The sequence below is a fragment of the Scyliorhinus torazame genome, chromosome 12 (assembly GCF_047496885.1).
Source record: "Scyliorhinus torazame isolate Kashiwa2021f chromosome 12, sScyTor2.1, whole genome shotgun sequence".
NCBI lineage: Eukaryota > Metazoa > Chordata > Chondrichthyes > Carcharhiniformes > Scyliorhinidae > Scyliorhinus > Scyliorhinus torazame.
Window position 1 is genome coordinate 41499704 of NC_092718.1, and position 20388 is coordinate 41520091.

Genomic DNA, 20388 nt, shown 5'->3' on the forward strand with positions numbered 1-20388 from the left:
TATATGGGTAGAGATCAGGAATAAGAAGGGTGCAGTCACAATGTTCGGTAGACAGATTTTGGAAAGGAATAAAAGCAACAGGGTTGTTGTGATGGGAGACTTCAACATCCCCAATATTGACTGGGACTCACTTAGTGCTAGGGGCTTGGACGGGGCAGAGTTTGTAAGGAGCATCCAGGAGGGCTTCTTAAAACAATAAGTAGGTAATCCAACGAGGGAAGGGGCTGTACTGGACCTGGTATTGGGGAATGAACCCGGCCAGGTGGTAGAAGTTTCAGTGGGGGGGGCATTTCGGGAACAGTGACCACAATTCAGTAAGTTTTAAAGTGCTGGTGGACAAGGATAAGAGTGATCCTAGGGTGAATGTGCTAAATTGGGGGAAGGCTAATTTTACCAATATTAGGCAGGAACTGAAAAACCTAGATTGGGGGCGGATGTTTGAGGGTAAATCAACATCTGACATGTGGGAGGCTTTCAAATGTCAGTTGAAAGGGATTCAGGACCGGCATGTTCCTTTTTTTAAAAAATAAAATATATTTTATTGAAATTTTTTTCCCAAACAACAATTTTTCCCCTCTTACAAAACAAAACGTAACAATACAGAAATGTTTTAACAATACACAAATAACAAAACCCCATTATCTTTTGACCTTAACTAAACTAAAACCCCCTCCCTCCCCCTCCCCCCTGGGTTGCTGCTGCTTGTCATCTGTCTTCCCTCTAACGTTCCCCTAGGTAGTCGAGAAATGGCTGCCACCGCCTGATGAACCCTTGAGCCGATCCTCTCAGGGCAAACTTTATCTGCTCAAATTTAATGAACCCCGCCATATCATTTACCCAGGCCTCCAGTCCGGGGGGTTTCGCCTCCTTCCACACGAGTAGGATCCTGCGCCGGGCTACGAGGGACGCAAAGGCCACAACGTCGGCCTCTTTCGTCTCCTGCACTCCCGGCTCATCCGCAACTCCAAATATAGCTAACCCCCGGCCTGGTTTGACCCGGGCCTTCACCACCTTCGAAATCACTCCCGTCACTCCCTTCCAATACCCTTCCAGTGCCGGGCATGCCCAAAACATATGAGCGTGGTTTGCCGGGCTCCCACCACACCTCCCACATTTGTCCTCCACTCCAAAGAACCTGCTCAACCTTGCTCCCGTTATGTGTGCTCTATGTAGCACCTTAAATTGAATCAGGCTAAGCCTGGCGCATGAGGAAGAGGAATTTACCCTGCTTAGGGCCTCAGTCCACATACCCTCCTCTATCTCCTCCCCTAGTTCTTCTTCCCACTTTCCTTTTAGTTCGCCCACCGATTCCTCCCCCTCTTCCCTCATCTCTCGGTAAATCTCTGACACCTTGCCCTCTCCGACCCACACCCCTGAAAGCACTCTGTCCTGTATCCCCTGTGTCGGGAGCAACGGAAATTCCCTCACCTGTTGTCTAGTAAACGCCCTCACCTGCATATATCTCAAGAAATTTCCCCGGGGCAACTTATACTTTTCCTCCAATGCTCCCAAGCTCGCAAAAGTCCCATCTATAAATAAATCTCCCACCCTCCTAATTCCCAACTGGTACCAGCTCTGAAATCCTCCATCCATTCTTCCTGGGGCGAACCTATCGTTGTTCCTGATTGGGGACCCCACCAGGGCTCCCCGCACCCCTCTCTGTCGCCTCCACTGTCCCCAGATATTCAAAGTTGCCGCCACCACCGGGTTTGTGGTAAACTTTTTAGGTGAGAACGGTAGCGTTGCCGTCACCAGCGCCTCTAAACTCGTCCCTTTACAGGACTTTCTCTCCAGTCTTTTCCACGCCGCTCCCTCACCCTCCATCATCCATTTACGTATCATTGCCACATTGGCGGCCCAATAGTAATCGCCCAAGTTCGGTAGTGCCAATCCTCCTCTGTCCCTATTACGCTGAAGGAACTCCCTCCTTACTCTCGGAACTTTCCCTGCCCACACGAAGCTCGTGATGCTCCTGTCTATTTTATTAAAAAAGGTCTTGGTGATTAGTATAGGGAGACATTGAAATACAAATAAGAACCTCGGGAGGACCATCATCTTAATTGCTTGCACCCTGCCCGCCAACGACAGAGGCTGCATGTCCCACCTCTTGAAGTCCTCCTCCATTTGTTCTACCAGCCGTGTCAGATTAAGTCTGTGCAAGGTTCCCCAGCTCCTAGTGATCTGAATCCCCAGGTATCGGAAGTTTCTTTCCACTTTCCTTAGAGGCAAGCCTTCTATCTCTCTACTCTGGTCCCCTGGATGTATCACAAATAATTCACCCTTCCCCATGTTTAGCCTATACCCCGAGAAATCCCCGAACCCCCTCAAAATTTGCATAACCTCTATCATCCCCCCCCCCCGCTGGGTCCGACACGTATAACAGTAGGTCATCTGCGTATAACGAGACTCTGTGTTCTTCTCCCCCTCTAATCACCCCTCTCCATTTCCTGGAGTCTCTCAACGCCATGGCCAGAGGTTCAATTGCCAACGCGAACAACAATGGAGACAGCGGGCATCCCTGTCTTGTTCCCCTATATAGTCGGAAATACTCCGATCTATGTCGACCTGTAACTACACTTGCCGTTGGAGCCCCATAAAGAAGTCTAACCCAGCTAATAAACCCGTTCCCGAACCCAAACCTCCTTAACACTTCCCATAAATACTCCCACTCCACCCTATCAAATGCCTTCTCTGCATCCATTGCCGCCACTATTTCTGCCTCTCCCTCCACTGGGGGCATCATTATCACCCCTAGTAGTCGTCGCACGTTAACATTCAGTTGTCTCCCTTTTACGAACCCTGTCTGGTCTTCGTGCACTACCCCCGGGACATAGTCCTCTATCCTCGATGCCAGTACCTTTGCCAACAATTTGGCGTCCACGTTCAATAATGAAATAGGTCTATAGGACCCGCACTGCAACGGATCTTTATCCCTCTTCAAAATTAACGATATCGTCGCCTCCGACATCGTCGGGGGTAGAGTCCCCCCTTCCCTGGCCTCATTGAACGTCCTCACCATCAACGGGGCCAACAAGTCCACATATTTTCTGTAATATTCCACCGGGAACCCGTCTGGTCCCGGGGCCTTCCCTGCTTGCATGCTTCCCAGTCCCTTAATAACCTCGTCCACCCCAATCGGTGCCCCCAGGCCTACCACCCCCTGCTCCTCCACTTTCGGGAACCTCAATTGGTCCAGGAACTGCCGCATCCCCTCCTCTCCCTCCGGGGATTGAGACCTATACAGTTCCTCATAGAAGGTCTTGAACACCTCATTTATCTTTCCTGCCCTTCGCACCGTGTCTCCCCTTTCGTCTCTAATTCCTCCTATCTCCCTCGCTGCTGCCCTCTTTCGCAATTGATGAGCCAACAGGCGACTCGCCTTTTCCCCATATTCATACCTCCTCCCCTGTGCCTTTCTGGTGGTCAGAAGGTCAAACTCCGTCTGGAGTCGTCTCCTCTCCCTGTACAATTCCTCCTCCGGGGTTTCTGCAAATTCCCTATCCACCCTTAAAATCTCCCCCAGTAATCTTTCCCTTTCCTTGGCCTCTGTTTTCCTTTTGTGGGCCCCAATGGAGATCAGCTCTCCTCTGACCACCGCTTTTAGTGCTTCCCATACCACTCCCACAGGGACCTCGCCGTCGTCATTGACCTCCAGGTATCTCTCAATACACCCCCGCACTCTTGCACACACTCCCTCATCCGCCATCAGTCCCACATCTAATCGCCAGAGTGTTCTCTGCTCCCTTTCCTCTCCTAATTCCAGGTCCACCCAATGTGGGGCATGATCCGAAACCGCTATGGCTGAGTACTCAGCTTCTTCCACCCTAGAGATCAACGACCTTCCTAAAACAAAAAAATCTATCTGGGAGTACACTTTATGGACATGGGAGAAGAAGGAGAACTCCCTAGCCCTAGGTTTAAGAAATCGCCATGGATCCACTCCCCCCATTTGGTCCATAAACCCCTTAAGTACCTTGGCCGCTGCCGGCCTTCTTCCGTTCCTTGAGCTGGATCTATCTAGCCCTGGGTCCAGCACCGTATTAAAGTCCCCTCCTAAAATCAAGTTTCCTACCTCCAGGTCCGGTATACGCCCCAGCATCCGTCTCATAAATCCCGCATCGTCCCAGTTTGGGCCATACATATTAACCAACACGACTTCCATTCCCTCCAGCCTGCCACTCACCATTACATATCTATCTCCGCTATCTGCTACGATGTTCTTTGCTTCAAATGCGACCTGTTTCCCCACCAAAATGGCCACCACTCTGTTCTTTGCGTCCAGTCCTGAGTGGAACACCTGTCCCACCCATCCTTTCCTTAACCTAACTTGGTCGGCCACCTTTAGGTGCGTCTCTTGGAGCATAACCACGTCTGCCCTTAGTCCTTTCAGATGCGCGAGCACTCGGGCCCTTTTTATCGGTCCGTTCAGGCCTCTCACGTTCCACGTGATCAGCCTCACTGGGGGGCTACCTGCCCCCCTCCCGTGTCGACTAGCCATTACCTTCTGTAGGCCAGTCCCATATCCCGCCTCCGCGCTCCCGCTCGCACCCCCAGCGTCGCACACCATCCCCGCCCACCCACTCTTTAGCCATTTCCTTTTGGATTTCCGTAGCAGCAACCCAGTTGCCCCCCCCCCCCCCATCCCCCCGCCCCCCGCTAGATCTCTTTCTAGCGTGATTGCTCCCCCCATATTACTTCCGTAAGTCAGCTGACTTCAACTGACCCCGGCTTCTCCTGCTCACTCCTCGACCCCCCCGTGCGGGGAACTCCCATCCGCCTTGCGCCTGTCTTCCCGCCTTATTCTTTCTGGCGCGGGAACATCCCTTTACCTGACCCGCCTCTTATGGCGTAGCTCCCTTTCCCCTCCCCCTCCCCTTCCCCATTCTCCAACTATGTCCCGTCTTTTCCCCCCTCACCGGCGCCCACATTTCCCCAATGTCTCCCCCCTTCCCAATTTACTTCTCAATTAACTTCAACCATAACATTAACAATAAAATTTCCTGCAGCATCAGTCCCTCAGTTCCGATCCAATTTCTCCTCTTTGATAAAGGTCCATGCTTCCTCCGCCGTCTCGAAATAATGGTGTCTCTCCTGATACGTGACCCATAGTCTTGCCTGCTGCAGCATCCCGAACTTCACCTTCCTTTTATGCAACACCTCTTTGGCTCGGTTAAAGCTCACCCTCCTTCTCGCCACCTCCGCACTCCAATCCTGGTACACCCGTACCATTGCATTCTCCCATCTGCTACTCCACACCTTTTTAGCCCATCTCAGGACCTCTTCTCTATCCTTAAGGCGGTAAAATCGCACGATTATAGCCCTGGGTGGTTCTCCCGCTTTTGGTCTTCTCGCCGGAATCCGATTTGCCCACTCCATCTCCAAGGGGCCTGTAGGGGCCTCAGCACCCATCAGTGAGCCCAGCATCGTACTTGCATACGCTCCACAGTCCACTCCTACCACACCCTCAGGGAGACCCAGTATCCGAAGGTTCTTCCTTCGCGCTCCGTTTTCTAGGGCCTCGATCCTTTCAGTACACTTTTTATGAAGTGCCTCGTGCGTCTGTGTCTTAACCGCCAGGCCCAGGATCTCGTCCTCAATATCTGTCACCTTCTGCTCCACCACACGGAGCTCTGTCTCCTGGGTCTTTAGTGTCTCCTTGAGCCCCTCAATTGCCTGTAGCATCGGGGTCAGCACCTCCCTCTTCAGCAGCTCCACGCACCGTCTCACAATTTCATCCTGCTCAGGCCCCCATGTCGCCTGCGCTTTCTCCGCCGCCATCTTGTACTTCTCTCCTTCTGACCCTTTGGTGAACGATTCCTCGCGCTGCAGCCGCCGGCGCCGGTTTTTTCCTCCTTCGTTGGGGGGGGGGGACTCCCCTCTCACACACCCCACACCGGGTTGCGTGGTCAAAAAATTCCCCGTTGGGGCTCTTAAAAGAGCCCGAAGGTCTGTCGGAGCTGGAGCCGCTGAAACGTGCGGCTAGCAAGGCATCACCGCAACCGGAAGTCGACCGGCATGTTCCTGTGTGGAAGAAGGATAAATACGGCAAATTTCGGATGAATACAGCAAACATTGGATAACGAGAGATATTGTAGGCCTCGTCAAAAAGAAAAAGGAGGCATTTGTCAGGGCTAGAAGGCTGGGAACAGACGAAGCCTGTGTGGAATATAAGGAAAGTAGGAAGGAACTGAAGCAAAGAGTCAGGAGGGCTAGAAGGGGTCACGAAAAGTCATTGGCAAATAGGATTAAGGAAAATTCCAAGGCTTTTTACAGGTACATAAAAAGCAAGAGGGTAGCCAGAGAAAGGGTTGGCCCACTGAAGGACAGGCAAGGGAATCAAGTGTGGAGCCAGAGAAAATGGGCGATGTATTAAATGAATACTTTGCATCAGTATTCACCAAAGAGAAGGAATTGGTGGATGTTGAGTCTGGAGAAGGGTGTGTGGATAGCCTGGGTCACATTGCAATCCAAAAAGACGAGGTGTTGGGTGTCTTGAAAAATATTAAGGTAGATAAGTCCCCAGGGCCTGATGGGATCTACCCCAGAATACTGAAGGAGGCTAGAGAGGAAATTGCTGAGGCCTTGACAGAAATCTTTGGATCCTCACTGTCTTCAGGTGATGTCCCGGAGGACTGGAGAATAGCCAATGTTGTTCCTTTGTTTAAGAAGGGTAGCAAGGATAATCCAGGGAACTACAGGCCGGTGAGCCTTCCATCAGTGGTGGGGATCTATTCCCATTTGGAAGCAAATGGACGTATTAGCAAGAGGCAGCATGGTTTTGTGAAGGGGAGGTTGTGTCTCACTAACTTGATAGAGTTTTTCGAAGAGGTCACAAAGATGATTGATGCAGGTAGGGCAGTGGATGTTGTCTATATGGACTTCATTAAGGCCTTTGACAAGGTCCTTCATGGTACAAAAGGTGAAGTCACACGGGATCAGGGGTGGGCTGGCAAGATGGATACAGAACTGGCTAGGTCATAGAAGACAGAGAGTAGCAATGGAAGGGTGCTTTTCTGATTGGAGGGCTTTGACTAATGAGTTCCGCAGGGATCAGTGCTCGGACCTTTGCTGTTTGTAATATATATAAATGATTTGGAGAAAAATGTAACTGGTCTGATTAGTAAGTTTGCAGCCGACACAAAGTTTGGTGGAATTGCGGATAGCGATGAGGACTGTCAGAGGATACAGCAGGATTTAGATCTTTTGGAGACTTGGGCGGAGAGATGGCAGATGGAGTTTAATCCGGACAAATATGAGGTAATGCATTTTGGAAGGTTTAATGCAGGTAGGGAATATACAGTGAATGGTAGAACTCTCAAGAGTATTGACAGTCAGAGAGATCTAGGTGTACAGGTCCAGAGGTCACTGAAAGGGGCAACACAGGTGGAGAAGGTAGTCAAGAAGGCATACGGCATGCTTGCCTTCATTGGCCGGGGCATTGAGTATAAGAATTGGCAGGTCATGTTGCAGCTGTATAGAACCGTAGTTAGGCCACATTTGGAGCATAGTGTTCAATTCTGGTCGCCACACTACCAGAACAATGTGGAGGCTTTGGAGAGGGTGCAGAAGAGATTTACCAGAATGTTGCCTGGGATGGAGGGCATTAGCTATGAGGAGCCGTTGAATAAACTCGGTTTGTCCTCACTGGAACGACGGAGGTTGAAGGGCGACCTGATATAGGTCTACAAAATTATGAGGAGCATAGACAGAATGGATAGTCGGAGGCTTTTTCCCACGGTAGAGGGGTCAATTACTAGGGAGCATAGGTTTAAGGTGCGAGGGGAAAGCTTTAGAGGAGATGTACGAGGCAAGTTTTTTTACACAGGGTAGTGGGTGCCTGGAACTCGCTGCCGGAGGAGGTGGTGGAAGCAGGGACGATAGTGACATTTAAGGGGCATCTTGACAAACACATGAATAGGATGGGAATAGAGGGATACGGACCCAGGAAGTGTAGAAGATTTTAGTTTAGGCGGGCAGCATGGTCGCCACGGGCTTGGAGGGCCGAAGAGCCTGTTCCTGTGCTGTACTTTTCTTTGTTCTAGTTTATTGATGGTTGTAAACCTTATTTTGATTTTTAAGTGTTGTAGTCTATAGTGTTGTGAGATGGAAAGCAACAGGACTAAACCACCAAAAAAACTTGGCAAATATAATTCAAATTATTTGCTAATCTTTTTCATTGTTGCCAGTTACACATATCTTTAACTTTTGATATTCTGTTTCATCTTCCAAAAGCAGCAGAAACCAGTCCAATCCTGGTTTTGATATCTTCATTACAATCGCATTCTTTAACCTGAACTCAGTAAAATATACACACATTTTCACAACACCATCCTCTCCAATGGAATGTCGACATCCTTTGATGCTTTTCAAAATTTTACAAAATAAAAATGCAAGTATTTATGAAGGTTAATCCTCCATATGAATGCTGGAATGTGCAAAATGTTACTAACAGCAGTGATGAGGAGTGCCCAGGTTGCAAAGATATTGGATGATAGAATGTAAAGCATAGAAGATCTGTTGCTTTACAAATCGAGGTACTGGGTACCAAAGCGAGGGAGTTCTATTAAACCTTTGTCATTGGTTAGGCCTCAGCTGGAATATTAAGTTTTGGGCATCATATTTTATAAAGTATACCAAAGTCTCTCTGTTAGTGCAGAGGTGATTTACTAGAATGCTGTAAGGATCTTCAAAATTATGAAGTGTTTTTAAATTTAGAGAAACTGTTTTCATTAGCCGGAGAATCAGTAACCAGAGAACACCGATTTAAGATAGTTGACAAAAGAGCTAGGGGATAAATATGGGGAAAACATGTATTCAGTGAGTTATTGTGATCTTTAATTCACTGCTGAAAAGGATCGCGGGAACCAATTCAATCCTAACTTTCAAAAGGCAATTGATAAAAACTGCAAGGCCATGGGGAGGAGAAAATGGGGAGATGACAAAGCAGCTAGTGCTTTCAAGGAGTTAGCACAGACATGATGGGCCAAATGGTCTTGTATTTTATAACACGGCTTGGACAAGAAAAAGCTCCCAAGAAAAATAACTGCAGTGATTTGGATATGTTTCAAGAGTGGAAACAACTAGAATATCTTTCATGACCCTGAATGCAGAGATATGTTGAACAAGAAGTTGAGACAGATGAAAGAAGCACTGGACAAACAATGTTTCGAGTGACTTCACAAAAAGGGATACAGACGACTGAAGTGGCCAGATAAGTTCAGAATCGACAGAAAGAAGTGAATTAATTCAGGTCCATCATTGCTGCTGACCTATCAAATGGGAATGTAGTAGTAGCAATTCCCGATTTGTAGGTGTGAGAAAAATTGAGTAATCCTGGCTTTTTCTGGCAGAATTTAACTAAACAGGAAATAACGTGAGCCAAAAATATAACATATTCTTCCATGCTCACACATCAGGTGTGAGGTGATCCATATGCATTATCATAATTGTATAACTGGTAGAGACTCTGCCAAACCTTCTGAAACCTGATGTTCTATTAAGAGAAATTTGCAAAACCACGGTGTTTTCTTTTGTTTCTTCCCGATGTTCGTTCTAAATAGGTTGTTCTCAGCATCATTGACAAAGCTGAATGTTTGTGGGTGAGGTTGTATAGCTTTGCACAAGCATTTGTTTGATATATTGCAACATAGTCAAATGTGATTTTAATTTCATATTGAAATCATTTTGCATCAAGAATGAAACTTGGGTGTTTAATGCATTTTTTGTATCCCTATGTAAAATCTGCATCCCTAAGTATGTCTTGAGTAAGAATGTGTATAGTAGGACTAAGAATGACTCCTTAACTAATATATATTGCAGCAGAGGTCCTTTTGAATGCCAGCCATATTTTGTTACTTGAAATGGGGGTTAAAAACCACACTATCAGAGCACTGTGTTACAGACTTTCTTATAAAGATATAGCTGATGGGATCTGTACCTCCAATTTGGCATCACATTTGGTTTAGAAATTTATTTTTAATAGTGGAATTTTCCCTGTTTTTATTTTGGTTCCTTATTCTAATGTGCTTTTAATTTACTTCCCAAAAAGTTCGTCATTTTAATTTGCATTTCTTTTTGCTTTCAGCAAGAAGTGATGAAGTTTACAGATCTAGAAAAACTCTACCTCTACCTTCAGTTGCCTTCTGGTCCTAGCAATGGAATCAAAAGGTAAAATCACATTCATATTCTGTTGCTCTTTATTTAGCCTTTCAAGGAACTCTGCTTATAAATAGCAACTAGTTGCAGAAAATGTGCAGCAACAAATGCTCTGATACTTATATTATCAAATGAATTAAACTTGTTCTGGAGGAGCAATCCTTATTTTAGGTGTAAAATGTTGCCCATATGAATTGTAGAAAACATAACCTAATAAAAATGAGTATAATATTTTACTAATTTATTTTGACAAGTGAAAATTTGAAGGGTTACAAGCATGTTGGAAAAATACCACAGACTGTTAATTTTAGCAACCTATATTTATCTCTTATCATACATTCTTAAAATCAATTAGTAAATCTATTTTGAGGGTTGTAGCAAGTAACTCTTCATGACAAGAGAAACTACTTTTTTTAAATGTTTCATGTTGATTCTGATAAAGCTAGATATGAAAATATTTAACATTGTGTTGAATCATGAACTTGCAGGACAATAAAGGGTTTCAGAACAGCACCAAGAGTGTCTCTGTGCACTGAGACAGAGGACTCACTCCACTGTGTTTCCAATCTCAACCTTGCTGCTGCGGGAATGGGAGGGAAATTAAATCACATGAGAAGATTTCATGCCATTTGCAGCTGAAGCAACCACTTGGTGATATTGGTAAACTGGGAACTGGCCACTGACCATAACTTCCTCTTTACAGCAGCACACTAATAATCAAAGAAGATGTAAACTTTTTATCACTTGTTCATCCTTCACTAATTGATGAATATCTTGTCATCTAAAATGGGGGTAGGCAGCAAAAAAGAGGAAACATTGAAATATTTCCCTTGTAAAGCCTTGATATTAGAGCTGTAATATTGATCACAAGGTTAATTTCATATTTGATGCAGATTTTATGTAAGCATGCCGGGATTTATTTTTATATTGCTGATCAAAGTTTTCTTAATGTAGAGGAAACATTCAGTATATTGTCCCACGCTGAATTTGTGTTAAACTAGACCATCTCTATACTAGTTTAGTTACTCCCTCACTCCCCTATTTACTCATTCAGCACGGGTGCAGTACAGCTGTAACCTTGTGATTGGTTGATAACTTGCGGTGGTGGCCGTGGAGTGAGCAGTCGCACACAGGGCACCTCCAGCTCAAAGGCATTGATTTGGGCACTTCATACCTGCTAGTGGGGTAGCGCCGGCAGGAAAGTTGTGCAGAAGGTGTGGAGGTTGTTCCCAAGATTGGCATGTCTACTGGCTACCAGACACGACAAAAACCGTTAAAGACCTGGCTAAGGAATTGGAGGGGTCCTGTGGCACAGCATCAAATTGCGAGAATGACAGAGGGGAAAGGGTCGTCGCTAGTGGGAAAGCCCCAGATGGAGCAGTTGATGGCCTTCATCGAAGACTAATTTCGGCAGCAAAGCAAGAAGCTGCATGGCGACTGGTCAAAGACCATTGGGGGAGCAGTGGCACCTCTGTGAGGATCAATGGGCTGTGCAGAGAAGTGCCTTGAGGCACATGGGGTGATGATACGCAAGGTGTAGAAGGTGGTGTCCAATCAGAGCGGTTAGATTGTGTCCCTGGAGACGGAGATGGGGATCCTGGGGGACCTATGCAAGTCGCTGAGAATGAAGATCGAAGAACAGGTGAACATAGCCAGGCGGCAGAACCTGCGAATTGTGGGTGTGCCAATGGAACGAGCGCCACAAAATATGTGTTGAGAATGCTGGCTGGGTTGGTGGAGGAGAGGGTGCTGGACAGGGCCCATAGGTCTCTAAGGCAGAAGCCGAGAGAGGTGGAGCGGTTGTGCAAATTCGTAGAAAAGTAGCAGGCCCTGTGGTGGGCAGAGAAAAGCGAGACTGAATGGGAGGGGAATTGTGCCCGAATATACCAGGACATTGGTGCAGAGCTGGCAAAGAGGCATGCTGGATTCAAAAGGGCCAAGGCGGTGTTGTGCCGAACGAAGATTCGGTTTGGGGTGCTGTACCCGGCGAAACTGAGAGTCACATTTGAAGGCCAGGAGTATTATTTCGGCACAGCAGAAGAGGCCAATGACTTTATAAGGGACCATAAACTGGGGGGGAACTGATAGATGGTGTGAGGTGGAGGAGTTATATCTGCAAAGGTCGGATGTAATGGCTATCGTGTGTTGCCAGAGGATGTTTTTTTTTAGGGGGGGGGTGCGAGTTATAAGTTAGTAAGGGGGAAATCATCACCAATGGGGGGGGGGGGAAGGAGGCCGTTTGGGGGGGGGGGGGGTTTGCGTGCACGTCACAATGTGGCAGAGTTGGAGTGTGTCATGGGTGGCGGTAGTGGGGAGTGGAGGCGTAAGCCTACGGTAAGAATCATAATGTAGAATGTCCTAGGGTTAAATGGGCCAGTTAAGAGGTCTCCGGTGTTTTGCACACCTGAGGAGTTTGAAGGTGGAGGTGATGTTTTTGCAAGAGACGCACCTCCGGCTAAAGGATCATGTTAGGTTGAGGAAAGAATGGGTGGGACAAGTTTTCACTCCGGGTTTGACTCAAAGTCGTGGGGGGTGTGTGGCCATTTTGTTGAACAAAAGGACAGGGTTTGTAGGAGCCAAGGAAGTACTGGACCCGCGGGGGGAAGATATGTGATAATGAGTGGGGTGCTGGTGGGGACGCCGATGCTGCTAGCCAACGTATATGCGCCAAATTGGGATGAAGTGGGGTTTGTGAAGGATTTACTGGGAATGATCATGGACTTGAATACGCACCAGTTGATTATGGGTGGAGATTTTAATTGTATGATAGAACGGAGGGTGGACAGGTCGAGCCCCAAGTCAAGGAGTACTCCTTCTTCTCACGTGTATACAATGTTTTCGAGAATTGATTTCTTTGTGGTGAGTTGCGATGTTGATGGGGGCGGAGTATGCAGAATTCATGATTTTGGATCACGCGCCGGATTGGTTGTAGGTGAGGCTTAGCTCAGGGCAAGTGCAGAGGCCGGGATGGAGGCTGAATTCGGGTCTTTTGACAGATGAGGAGTTTGGTGAAAAGGTGAGGTTGGGGATTGGGGATTATGTGGAGCTGAATGAAAACAGGGAGCTGTTGGTGGTCACTTTCTGAGAGGCGTTGATGGCGGTGGTCCGAGGGGAGATTATCTTGTTCAAGGGGCGCAAGATAGGAGGAGTGGGAGCATGGACGGTTGCTGAATGAGGTAATCAAGGTGGACAGGCGATACTTGGGTTGGGTGGTGGGGGGCTCCCACTAAGGCGTTGTTGGTGGAGAGGAGAAAGTTGCAGGGGCAGTTCAATAGGTTGACGGCAGGAAGGGCAGTGAGTCAGCTACGGAAGGTGAGGGGGTGCAATATGAATATGGAGAGAAGGTTAGCCATATGCTTGCTCACCAGCCGGGGAGTCAGGCTGCGTCCAAGGAATTTTTTTTAGAAAATATTTTATTGAAACTTTGGTCATTTTCACAATTTAACATGTTGACATTTCTAAAACAACTGCGTGGGTCAACGCACACAATACCCCCTAAAAGAACAACAAACAATAAACCACGTCCCCCACTTCTTCCACCCTGTCCCCAATTACCCGTAAACTAAATTCCCTGTCCTTATTTAACATTACCATGCTTCCTGTTCACCCCCCCCCCTTTTCCCTTTCCCCCATTATTGCTGAAGTTCAATTTTTGTTAAAAAAATTGATGAATGGCTGCCAACTCCAGGCGAATCCATGTATTGATCCTCTCAGTGCGCACTTGATTTTCTCCAGACTGAGAAACCCTACCATATCGCTGACCCACACTCCTGACTTCGGGGATCTAAACAAGATCCGTCTCCAGGCCACCAGGGAGGAGAAGGCCAGGATATCGGCCTCCCTCCCCCGCTTTGCCCCCGGATACTCCAGCACCCCAAATATTGCCAATTCTGGACTCTTGAGTCACTCTACCTTCCAGGACTTCTGACATAACATCCGCAAATCCCTGCCAAAATTCCCTCCGTTCCGGACATGCCCAAAACATATGAACATGATTCGCCGGGCTACCCCCACACCGTCCACATGACCTCTTCGAAGAACCTACTCATCTGGGCTACCGTTATGTGGGCCCTGTGGACTACCTTGAACTGAATCAAGCTAAGTCTAGCACAGGACGAGGATGCATTTACCCTTTTCAAGGCTTTTTCCCACAGTTCAGTTTCCAGCTCCCCTCTTAGCTCCTCTTCCCACTTCCTCTTCATCTCTCTGATAGGGGCCCCTTCCCACTCTAACAATTCCCTGTATATCTCCGAAACCTTCCCACCTCCAACCCCTGTTTTTGGCAGCATTTTATCCTGTGTCCGGGGAAATTCTAAGGGTGCAACAGAGGAGGGGGAGGTAGTGTCAGAGCTGGGGAGAATGAGGTGTTCTGGGGTGTTATGAGAAGCTATATATATTCTGCCTGGTGGAGAGAAAGGGGATATGCGGCGTTTTTTTTTAGATGGATTGGAGTTTCTACGGTTGGAGGAAGAGAGAAGGCAGGTGTTGAAGGAGCCATTGGGGCTGAGTGAGGTGATTGACAGTATTAGGGGAATGAAGTCTGGGAAGGCTCCAGGGTTGGACAGCTTAGTGGTAGAATTTTATAAGCCGCTAGGGGCAGAGTTGGCACCGCATTTGTTGGGGATTTATCGTGAGGTGTTGGAGAAGGTTGGATCTGCCAGACACACTGACACAGGTATCGATCACGCTAATACTGAAGAAGGAGAAGGATCCGTTGAAGTGTGCTTCATATAGGCCCATTTTGTTGTTCAATACAGACGTGAAAGTGCTGGCTAATTTAGTGGTGGGGAGGATGAAGTGATGTGTGCCTGGGGTGGTCGCTGAGGATCAAACGGGTTTTGTAAAAGGTAGATAGCTCTCTAGTAACATCAGGAGGCTATTAAATATGGTTATGACCCCGTGAGTGGCAAAGGGGGGGTGCTTTTGATTGGTTGGAGTGGAGATATTTATTTGAGATCCTGGGTAGGATTGGGTCTGGTCGTTTGTGGCGTGGGTGCGTCTTTTGTATGTAGCCCCGTAGCAAGTGCATGTACCAATGAGATGAGTTCATGGAGTTTTGGACTGCACAAGGGAACGAGACGGGTGTCCGCTGCCGCTGTTGTTGTTTGCGCTGGTGTTTGAGCACTTAGCAAAGGCCCTTGGGGAGTGGCAGGGTATTGTGAGGGGAGTAGGAAGCACCGGGTATCGTACATGGACGCCTTGTTGTTTGTGTCGGGCCCGCTGGAGAGTATGAGTGGGATCATGGGAATATTGGAGAGGCTTGCGTCCTTCTCTGCGTACAAGTTAAATGTCGGAAAGAGTGAGGTGTTTCCTGGTGAATGCGGGGGGCCCAACTTGGGGCGTTGCCATTCAAGATAGCTGGAGAAAGGTTCAGGTATTTGGGGATTCAGGTGACGAGGGAACGAGCTACGATGCACCGGTGGAATTTGACAACGTTGGTGGAGGAGATTAGGGGGATTTTAAGAGATGGGATATGTTGTACCTGGGAGGGTGCAGGTGGTAAAGATGAATGTGTTACCAAGGTTCCTGTTTGTTTTTCAGACCCCCTCGATCTTTCTCCCTAAGGCCTTCTGGAAATTGTAGACTGTGATTTCAGAGTTTATTTGGGCAGGGAAGGTAAAGAGGGCCCTTCTACAGAGGCAGAGGCAGAAAGGGGGGGGTTAGCGCTCTCAAACCTGCAGCACCATCATTGGGCGCCGAATGTGGAGAAGGAGATGGTGGAGGGGTTATGGTGACGGCCCCGCTGCCAATATATCTGGGGAAATATATGGGGAGCCCAGTGATGCTGACAAGGGTCAGGGTGTGGAATCAGCTGTGGAGACACATTTTTAAGTTGGAGGGGATGTCGGTGTTGACACCACTGCCAATATATCTGGGGAAATATATGGGGAGCCCAGTGATGCTGACAAGGGTCAGGGTGTGGAATCAGCTGTGGAGACACATTTTTAAGTTGGAGGGGATGTCGGTGTTGACACCACTGCGGGAACCATAGGTTTAAGCCGGGGAGATGGATGGGATGTATGGGAAGTGGAGGGAGACAGGGCTAGTGAGGTGCGAGGGACTTGTACTTGGAAGGGAAATTTACAGGTCTGGATGAGTTGCGGGAGAGGTCTGACTTGCCGACGGGAGTGAATTTAGATACATGCAGGTGAGGGACTTTGCACAAATGGAGTGGAGGACGTTTCCCAGGTTGCCATGTACACTTCATTGGAGCAACTGCTGCTCCCGGATGGGGTGGGTGAGTTAGGATTGGGGATATATACGAGTGGTTGGGGGAGCAGGTGGTGAGGATTAAGGACAAATGGGAGGAGAGGTGGGTGGGAGATAGATAGGCTTGGGACTGGAGTGAGGCAATGTGTAGGGTGAATTCAACCTCCTCCTACGAAACGATGTGCTTGATTCAGCTCAAGGTGGTGCACAGGATACATATGGCCTAGAGAAGGATGTGTGGGTTGTTTCAAGGGGTGGCCCATGAGTGCACGAAGTGTGGACAAGGGCTGTGAATCATGCACACATGTTCTGGGGTGGCGGGAAACTGGAGACATACTGAGAAGTGATGTTTGGGACGTTATCTAAGATAGCAGAGGTGGAGGTCAGGTTGGACCCAATGGTGGCGATCTTTGGGATATCGGAAGTGCTGGAGCTGCTGGAAGGGAAGGAGGCTGATGTGGCCTTCGCTTCTCTAATTGCCAGTGAAGAATCTTGTTAAATTTGAGATTGGATACGCCGCAGGGGTAGAGGCCGGGCTGGAGGACTTGTACGATTTCCTCTGGATAGAAAAAAATTTAATTTGAGGGGATCAGTGGAGGCTTTGAAATACGGTGGCGGTTGTTCATAGTGATGGTTGAGGGACTATGAAGCCGGGAGGAGAAGTTGGAGGGGAGGGGGTAAAAAGGAGGAAAATTGTACAAACTATGCTCTGAGTTTGTGGAGTGTGTTTTTGGAAGTTTGCTGTGTTTTTATACATGTTTGGAATAAAATACATTTTTTAAAAAACTTTATGATTGGTCGGTGGCGGGGCGGGACGGCACAGTGCCGCAGATTGACAGCGCTGAGGACCCACGTTCACTCTCGGCCCAGTGTTCAGTTTGCACACTCTCCCCGTGTTTGCATGGGTCTCATTCCAACAATCCAAAAGATGTGCAGGGTAGGTGAATTGGCCACACTAAATTGCCCATTAATTGAGGGGGAAAAATTGGGTACTCTGAATTTATTTTAAAAAACGATTGATTGATGGTCACCACTTTTCTTAATCTGCAGTGGTCATGTGTCCTGACTAGCATGGCAATTTGTATTATACCGTTCTGGAACATAGAGTCCAGAAACCTTTCCGCTATAAGATGTGGAGGAGCAGGAGGTGGCTGGTTTGGGGGTGCCAATTGTGGTAGAGGAGCTGGTTACAGGACTGGGGAGCATGCAGGCAGGGAAGGCCCCGGGACCAGATGGGTTCCCGGTGGAGTTCTATAGAAAGTATGTAGACCTGTTAGCCCCAATGCTGGTAAGGACTTTCAATGAGGCAAGGGAGGGGGGGACCCTGCCCCCGACAATGTCGGAGGCGACGATCTCTTTGATCCTGAAGCGGGATAAGGACCCGCTGCAATGTAGGTCGTATAGGCCGATCTCGCTCCTCAACGTAGATGCCAAGCTGTTGGCAAAAGTGTTAGCTACGAGGATTGAGGACTGTGTCCCGGGGGTGATTCACGAAGACCAGACAGGGTTTGTAAAGGGCAGGCAGCTAAATACCAATGTGCGGAGGCTGCTGAATGTGATTATGATGCCATCGGTGGAGGGAGAGGTGGAGATAGTGGCAGCCATGGACGCAGGGAAGACCTTTGACCAGGTAGAGCGTGAGTATCTCTGGGAAGTGTTAAAGAGGTTCGGGTTCGGGGGAGGGTTTATTAGTTGGGTTAAACTCCTGTATAAAGCCCCGGTGGCAAGTGTGATCACGAACCGGCGGAGGTCGGAGTATTTCCGGCTGTACCGAGGGACGAGGCAGGGGTGCCCCCTGTCCCCCCTGCTGTTTGCATTGGCAATTGAACCCTTGGCCATGGCGTTAACGGAGTCGGGGAAATGGAGGGGGGTGGTCCGAGGGGGAGAGGAGCATCGAGTATCGCTGTACGCAGACGACCTGTTGCTGTACGTGGCGGATCCAGTGGAGGGGATGGTTGAGGTCATGCGGACCCTAAGGGAGTTTGGAGACTTCTCGGGCTATAAGCTCAATGTGGGAAAGAGCGAGCTCTTTGTGGTGCGGGGGATGTGGGAAGAGGGATAGACGACCTACCGTTGAGGAGGGCGGAAAGGAGCTTTCGATACTTGGGGATCCAGGTAGCTAGGAGCTGGGGGGGCACTGCACAAACTTAATTTAACGCGGCTGGTGGAACAGATGGAGGAGGACTTTAAAAGGTGAGACATGTTGCCACTCTCGCTTGCGGGTAGGGTACAGGCGATTAAAATGGTGGTCCTCCCGAGGTTTCCTTTTGTATTCCAATGCCTCCCAATTGTGATCACCAAGGCCTTCTTTAAGAGGGTAAGCAGGAGCATTATGGGATTTGTGTGGGCGAGTAAGACCCCGAGGGTAAGGAGGGGGATCCTGGAGCGTAGCAGAGATAGAGGAGGGCTGGCGTTGCCGAATCTGAGTGGCTGCTATTGGGCAGCCAATGTGACGATGATCCGTAAGTGGGTGATGGAGGGAGAGGGGGCGGCATGGAAGAGATTGGAGATGGCGTCCTGCAAAGGAACGAGCCTGGGGGCGCTGGTGACGGCACCGCTGCCGCTCTCGTCGACAAGGTACACCACGAGACTGGTGGTGGCGGCAACGCTAAAGATCTGGGGGCAGTGGAGACGACACGGGTGCGATGGGAACCTCGGTGTGGTCCCCGATCAGAGAGAACCACCAGTTTGTCTCAGGAAGGACGGATGGGGGGTTTCAGAGCTGGCATCGGGCAGAGATTAGAAGAATGGGGGACTTGTTCATCGATGGGACGTTTGCGAGCTCAGGGGCGCTGGAGGAGAAATTTGGACTACCCCCGGGAAATGCCTTCAAGTACATGCAAGTGAGGGCGTTTGTGAGGCGGCAGGTGAGGGAATTCCCGCTGCTCCCGGCACAGGGGATTCAAGACAGGGTGATTTCGGGCGTATGGGTCGGAGAGGGCAAGGTGTCGGCGATATACCAGGAGATGAAAGAAGAGGAGGAGGCTCTGGTAGAGGAGCTGAAGGGTAAATGGGAAGAGGAGCTGGTGGAGGAGATTGAGGAGGGTCTGTGGGCTGATGCCCTAAGTAGGGTTAATTCCTCTTCCTTGTGTGCCAGGCTTAGCCTGATACAATTTAAGGTTGTTCACAGAGCGCATATGATGGGGGCGAGGCTGAGTAGATTCTTTGGGGTGGCGGACAGATGTGGGAGGTGCTCAGGAAGCCCGGTGAACCATGTCCATATGTTTTGGTCATGCCCGGTTCTGGAGGGGAGTGGCGAGAACAGTATCTAAGGTAGTGAAAGTCCAGGTCAAGCCAGGTTGGGGGCTAGCACTATTTGGAGTAGCGGACGAGCCGGGAGTGCAGGAGGCGAAAGAGGCCAGCATTCTGACCTTTGCGTCCCTGGTAGCCCGGCGAAGAATCTTGTTAGTGGGGAAGGATGCGAAGCCCCCCAGTGTGGAAGCCTGGATAAATGATATAGCAGGGTTTCTTAAGTTGGAAACGATAAAGTTTGCCTTGAGAGGGTCTGTGCAGGCGTTCCCCAGGCGATGGCAACCGTTCCTAGACCATCTCGCGGAGCGTTAGACGGAGTTCAGTCGACAACAGCAGCAACCAGGGGGCGGGGGGAAAGAGGGAGGGATAGAGATGGGGGGTTCTTTGGGGGGGCAACTGAGCAAGAAAATACATAGACGATCCGGAAAACTGATGTGTACGGGAGGAATCCAATGTACAAAGTTCTGTATCATATTGATTTGTCATGTTTATGTCTTGCTATGCGAGTTTTTTCTTCTTTTTTGTTACGGGGGGTGGGTGGGGTTTGTTTATATGGTTGAAAATTCTGTTAAAAATTCTTAATAAACATATTTTTTAAAAAACAACAGAGGGATCAGGTGATCCCACTGCCAGCCAATGGCGGGCGGCTGTCCACCATCGCGAAACACGTAGCGGGTTGCAGGGAAAATCCCACCTATTGATTATCCTCTTGCTCCTCATCTGTCAACTGCGAGTTAGCTGCCACAGTCACTTGGAAATCAGCTATTACCT

General features: G+C 48.8%; 1 protein-coding gene across 1 annotated transcript in view; it reads left to right on the plus strand.

The window, feature by feature from the left end:
* The window catches only part of LOC140387531 (DNA-binding protein RFX7-like), a 147077-nt gene that overhangs the window by 68202 nt on the left and 58487 nt on the right, over positions 1-20388 (plus strand). Inside the window, exon 3 of the mRNA XM_072470751.1 lies at positions 10085-10167. Coding sequence (XP_072326852.1) covers positions 10085-10167 — 83 coding nt within the window. The remainder of the gene's footprint in view (positions 1-10084; positions 10168-20388) is intronic.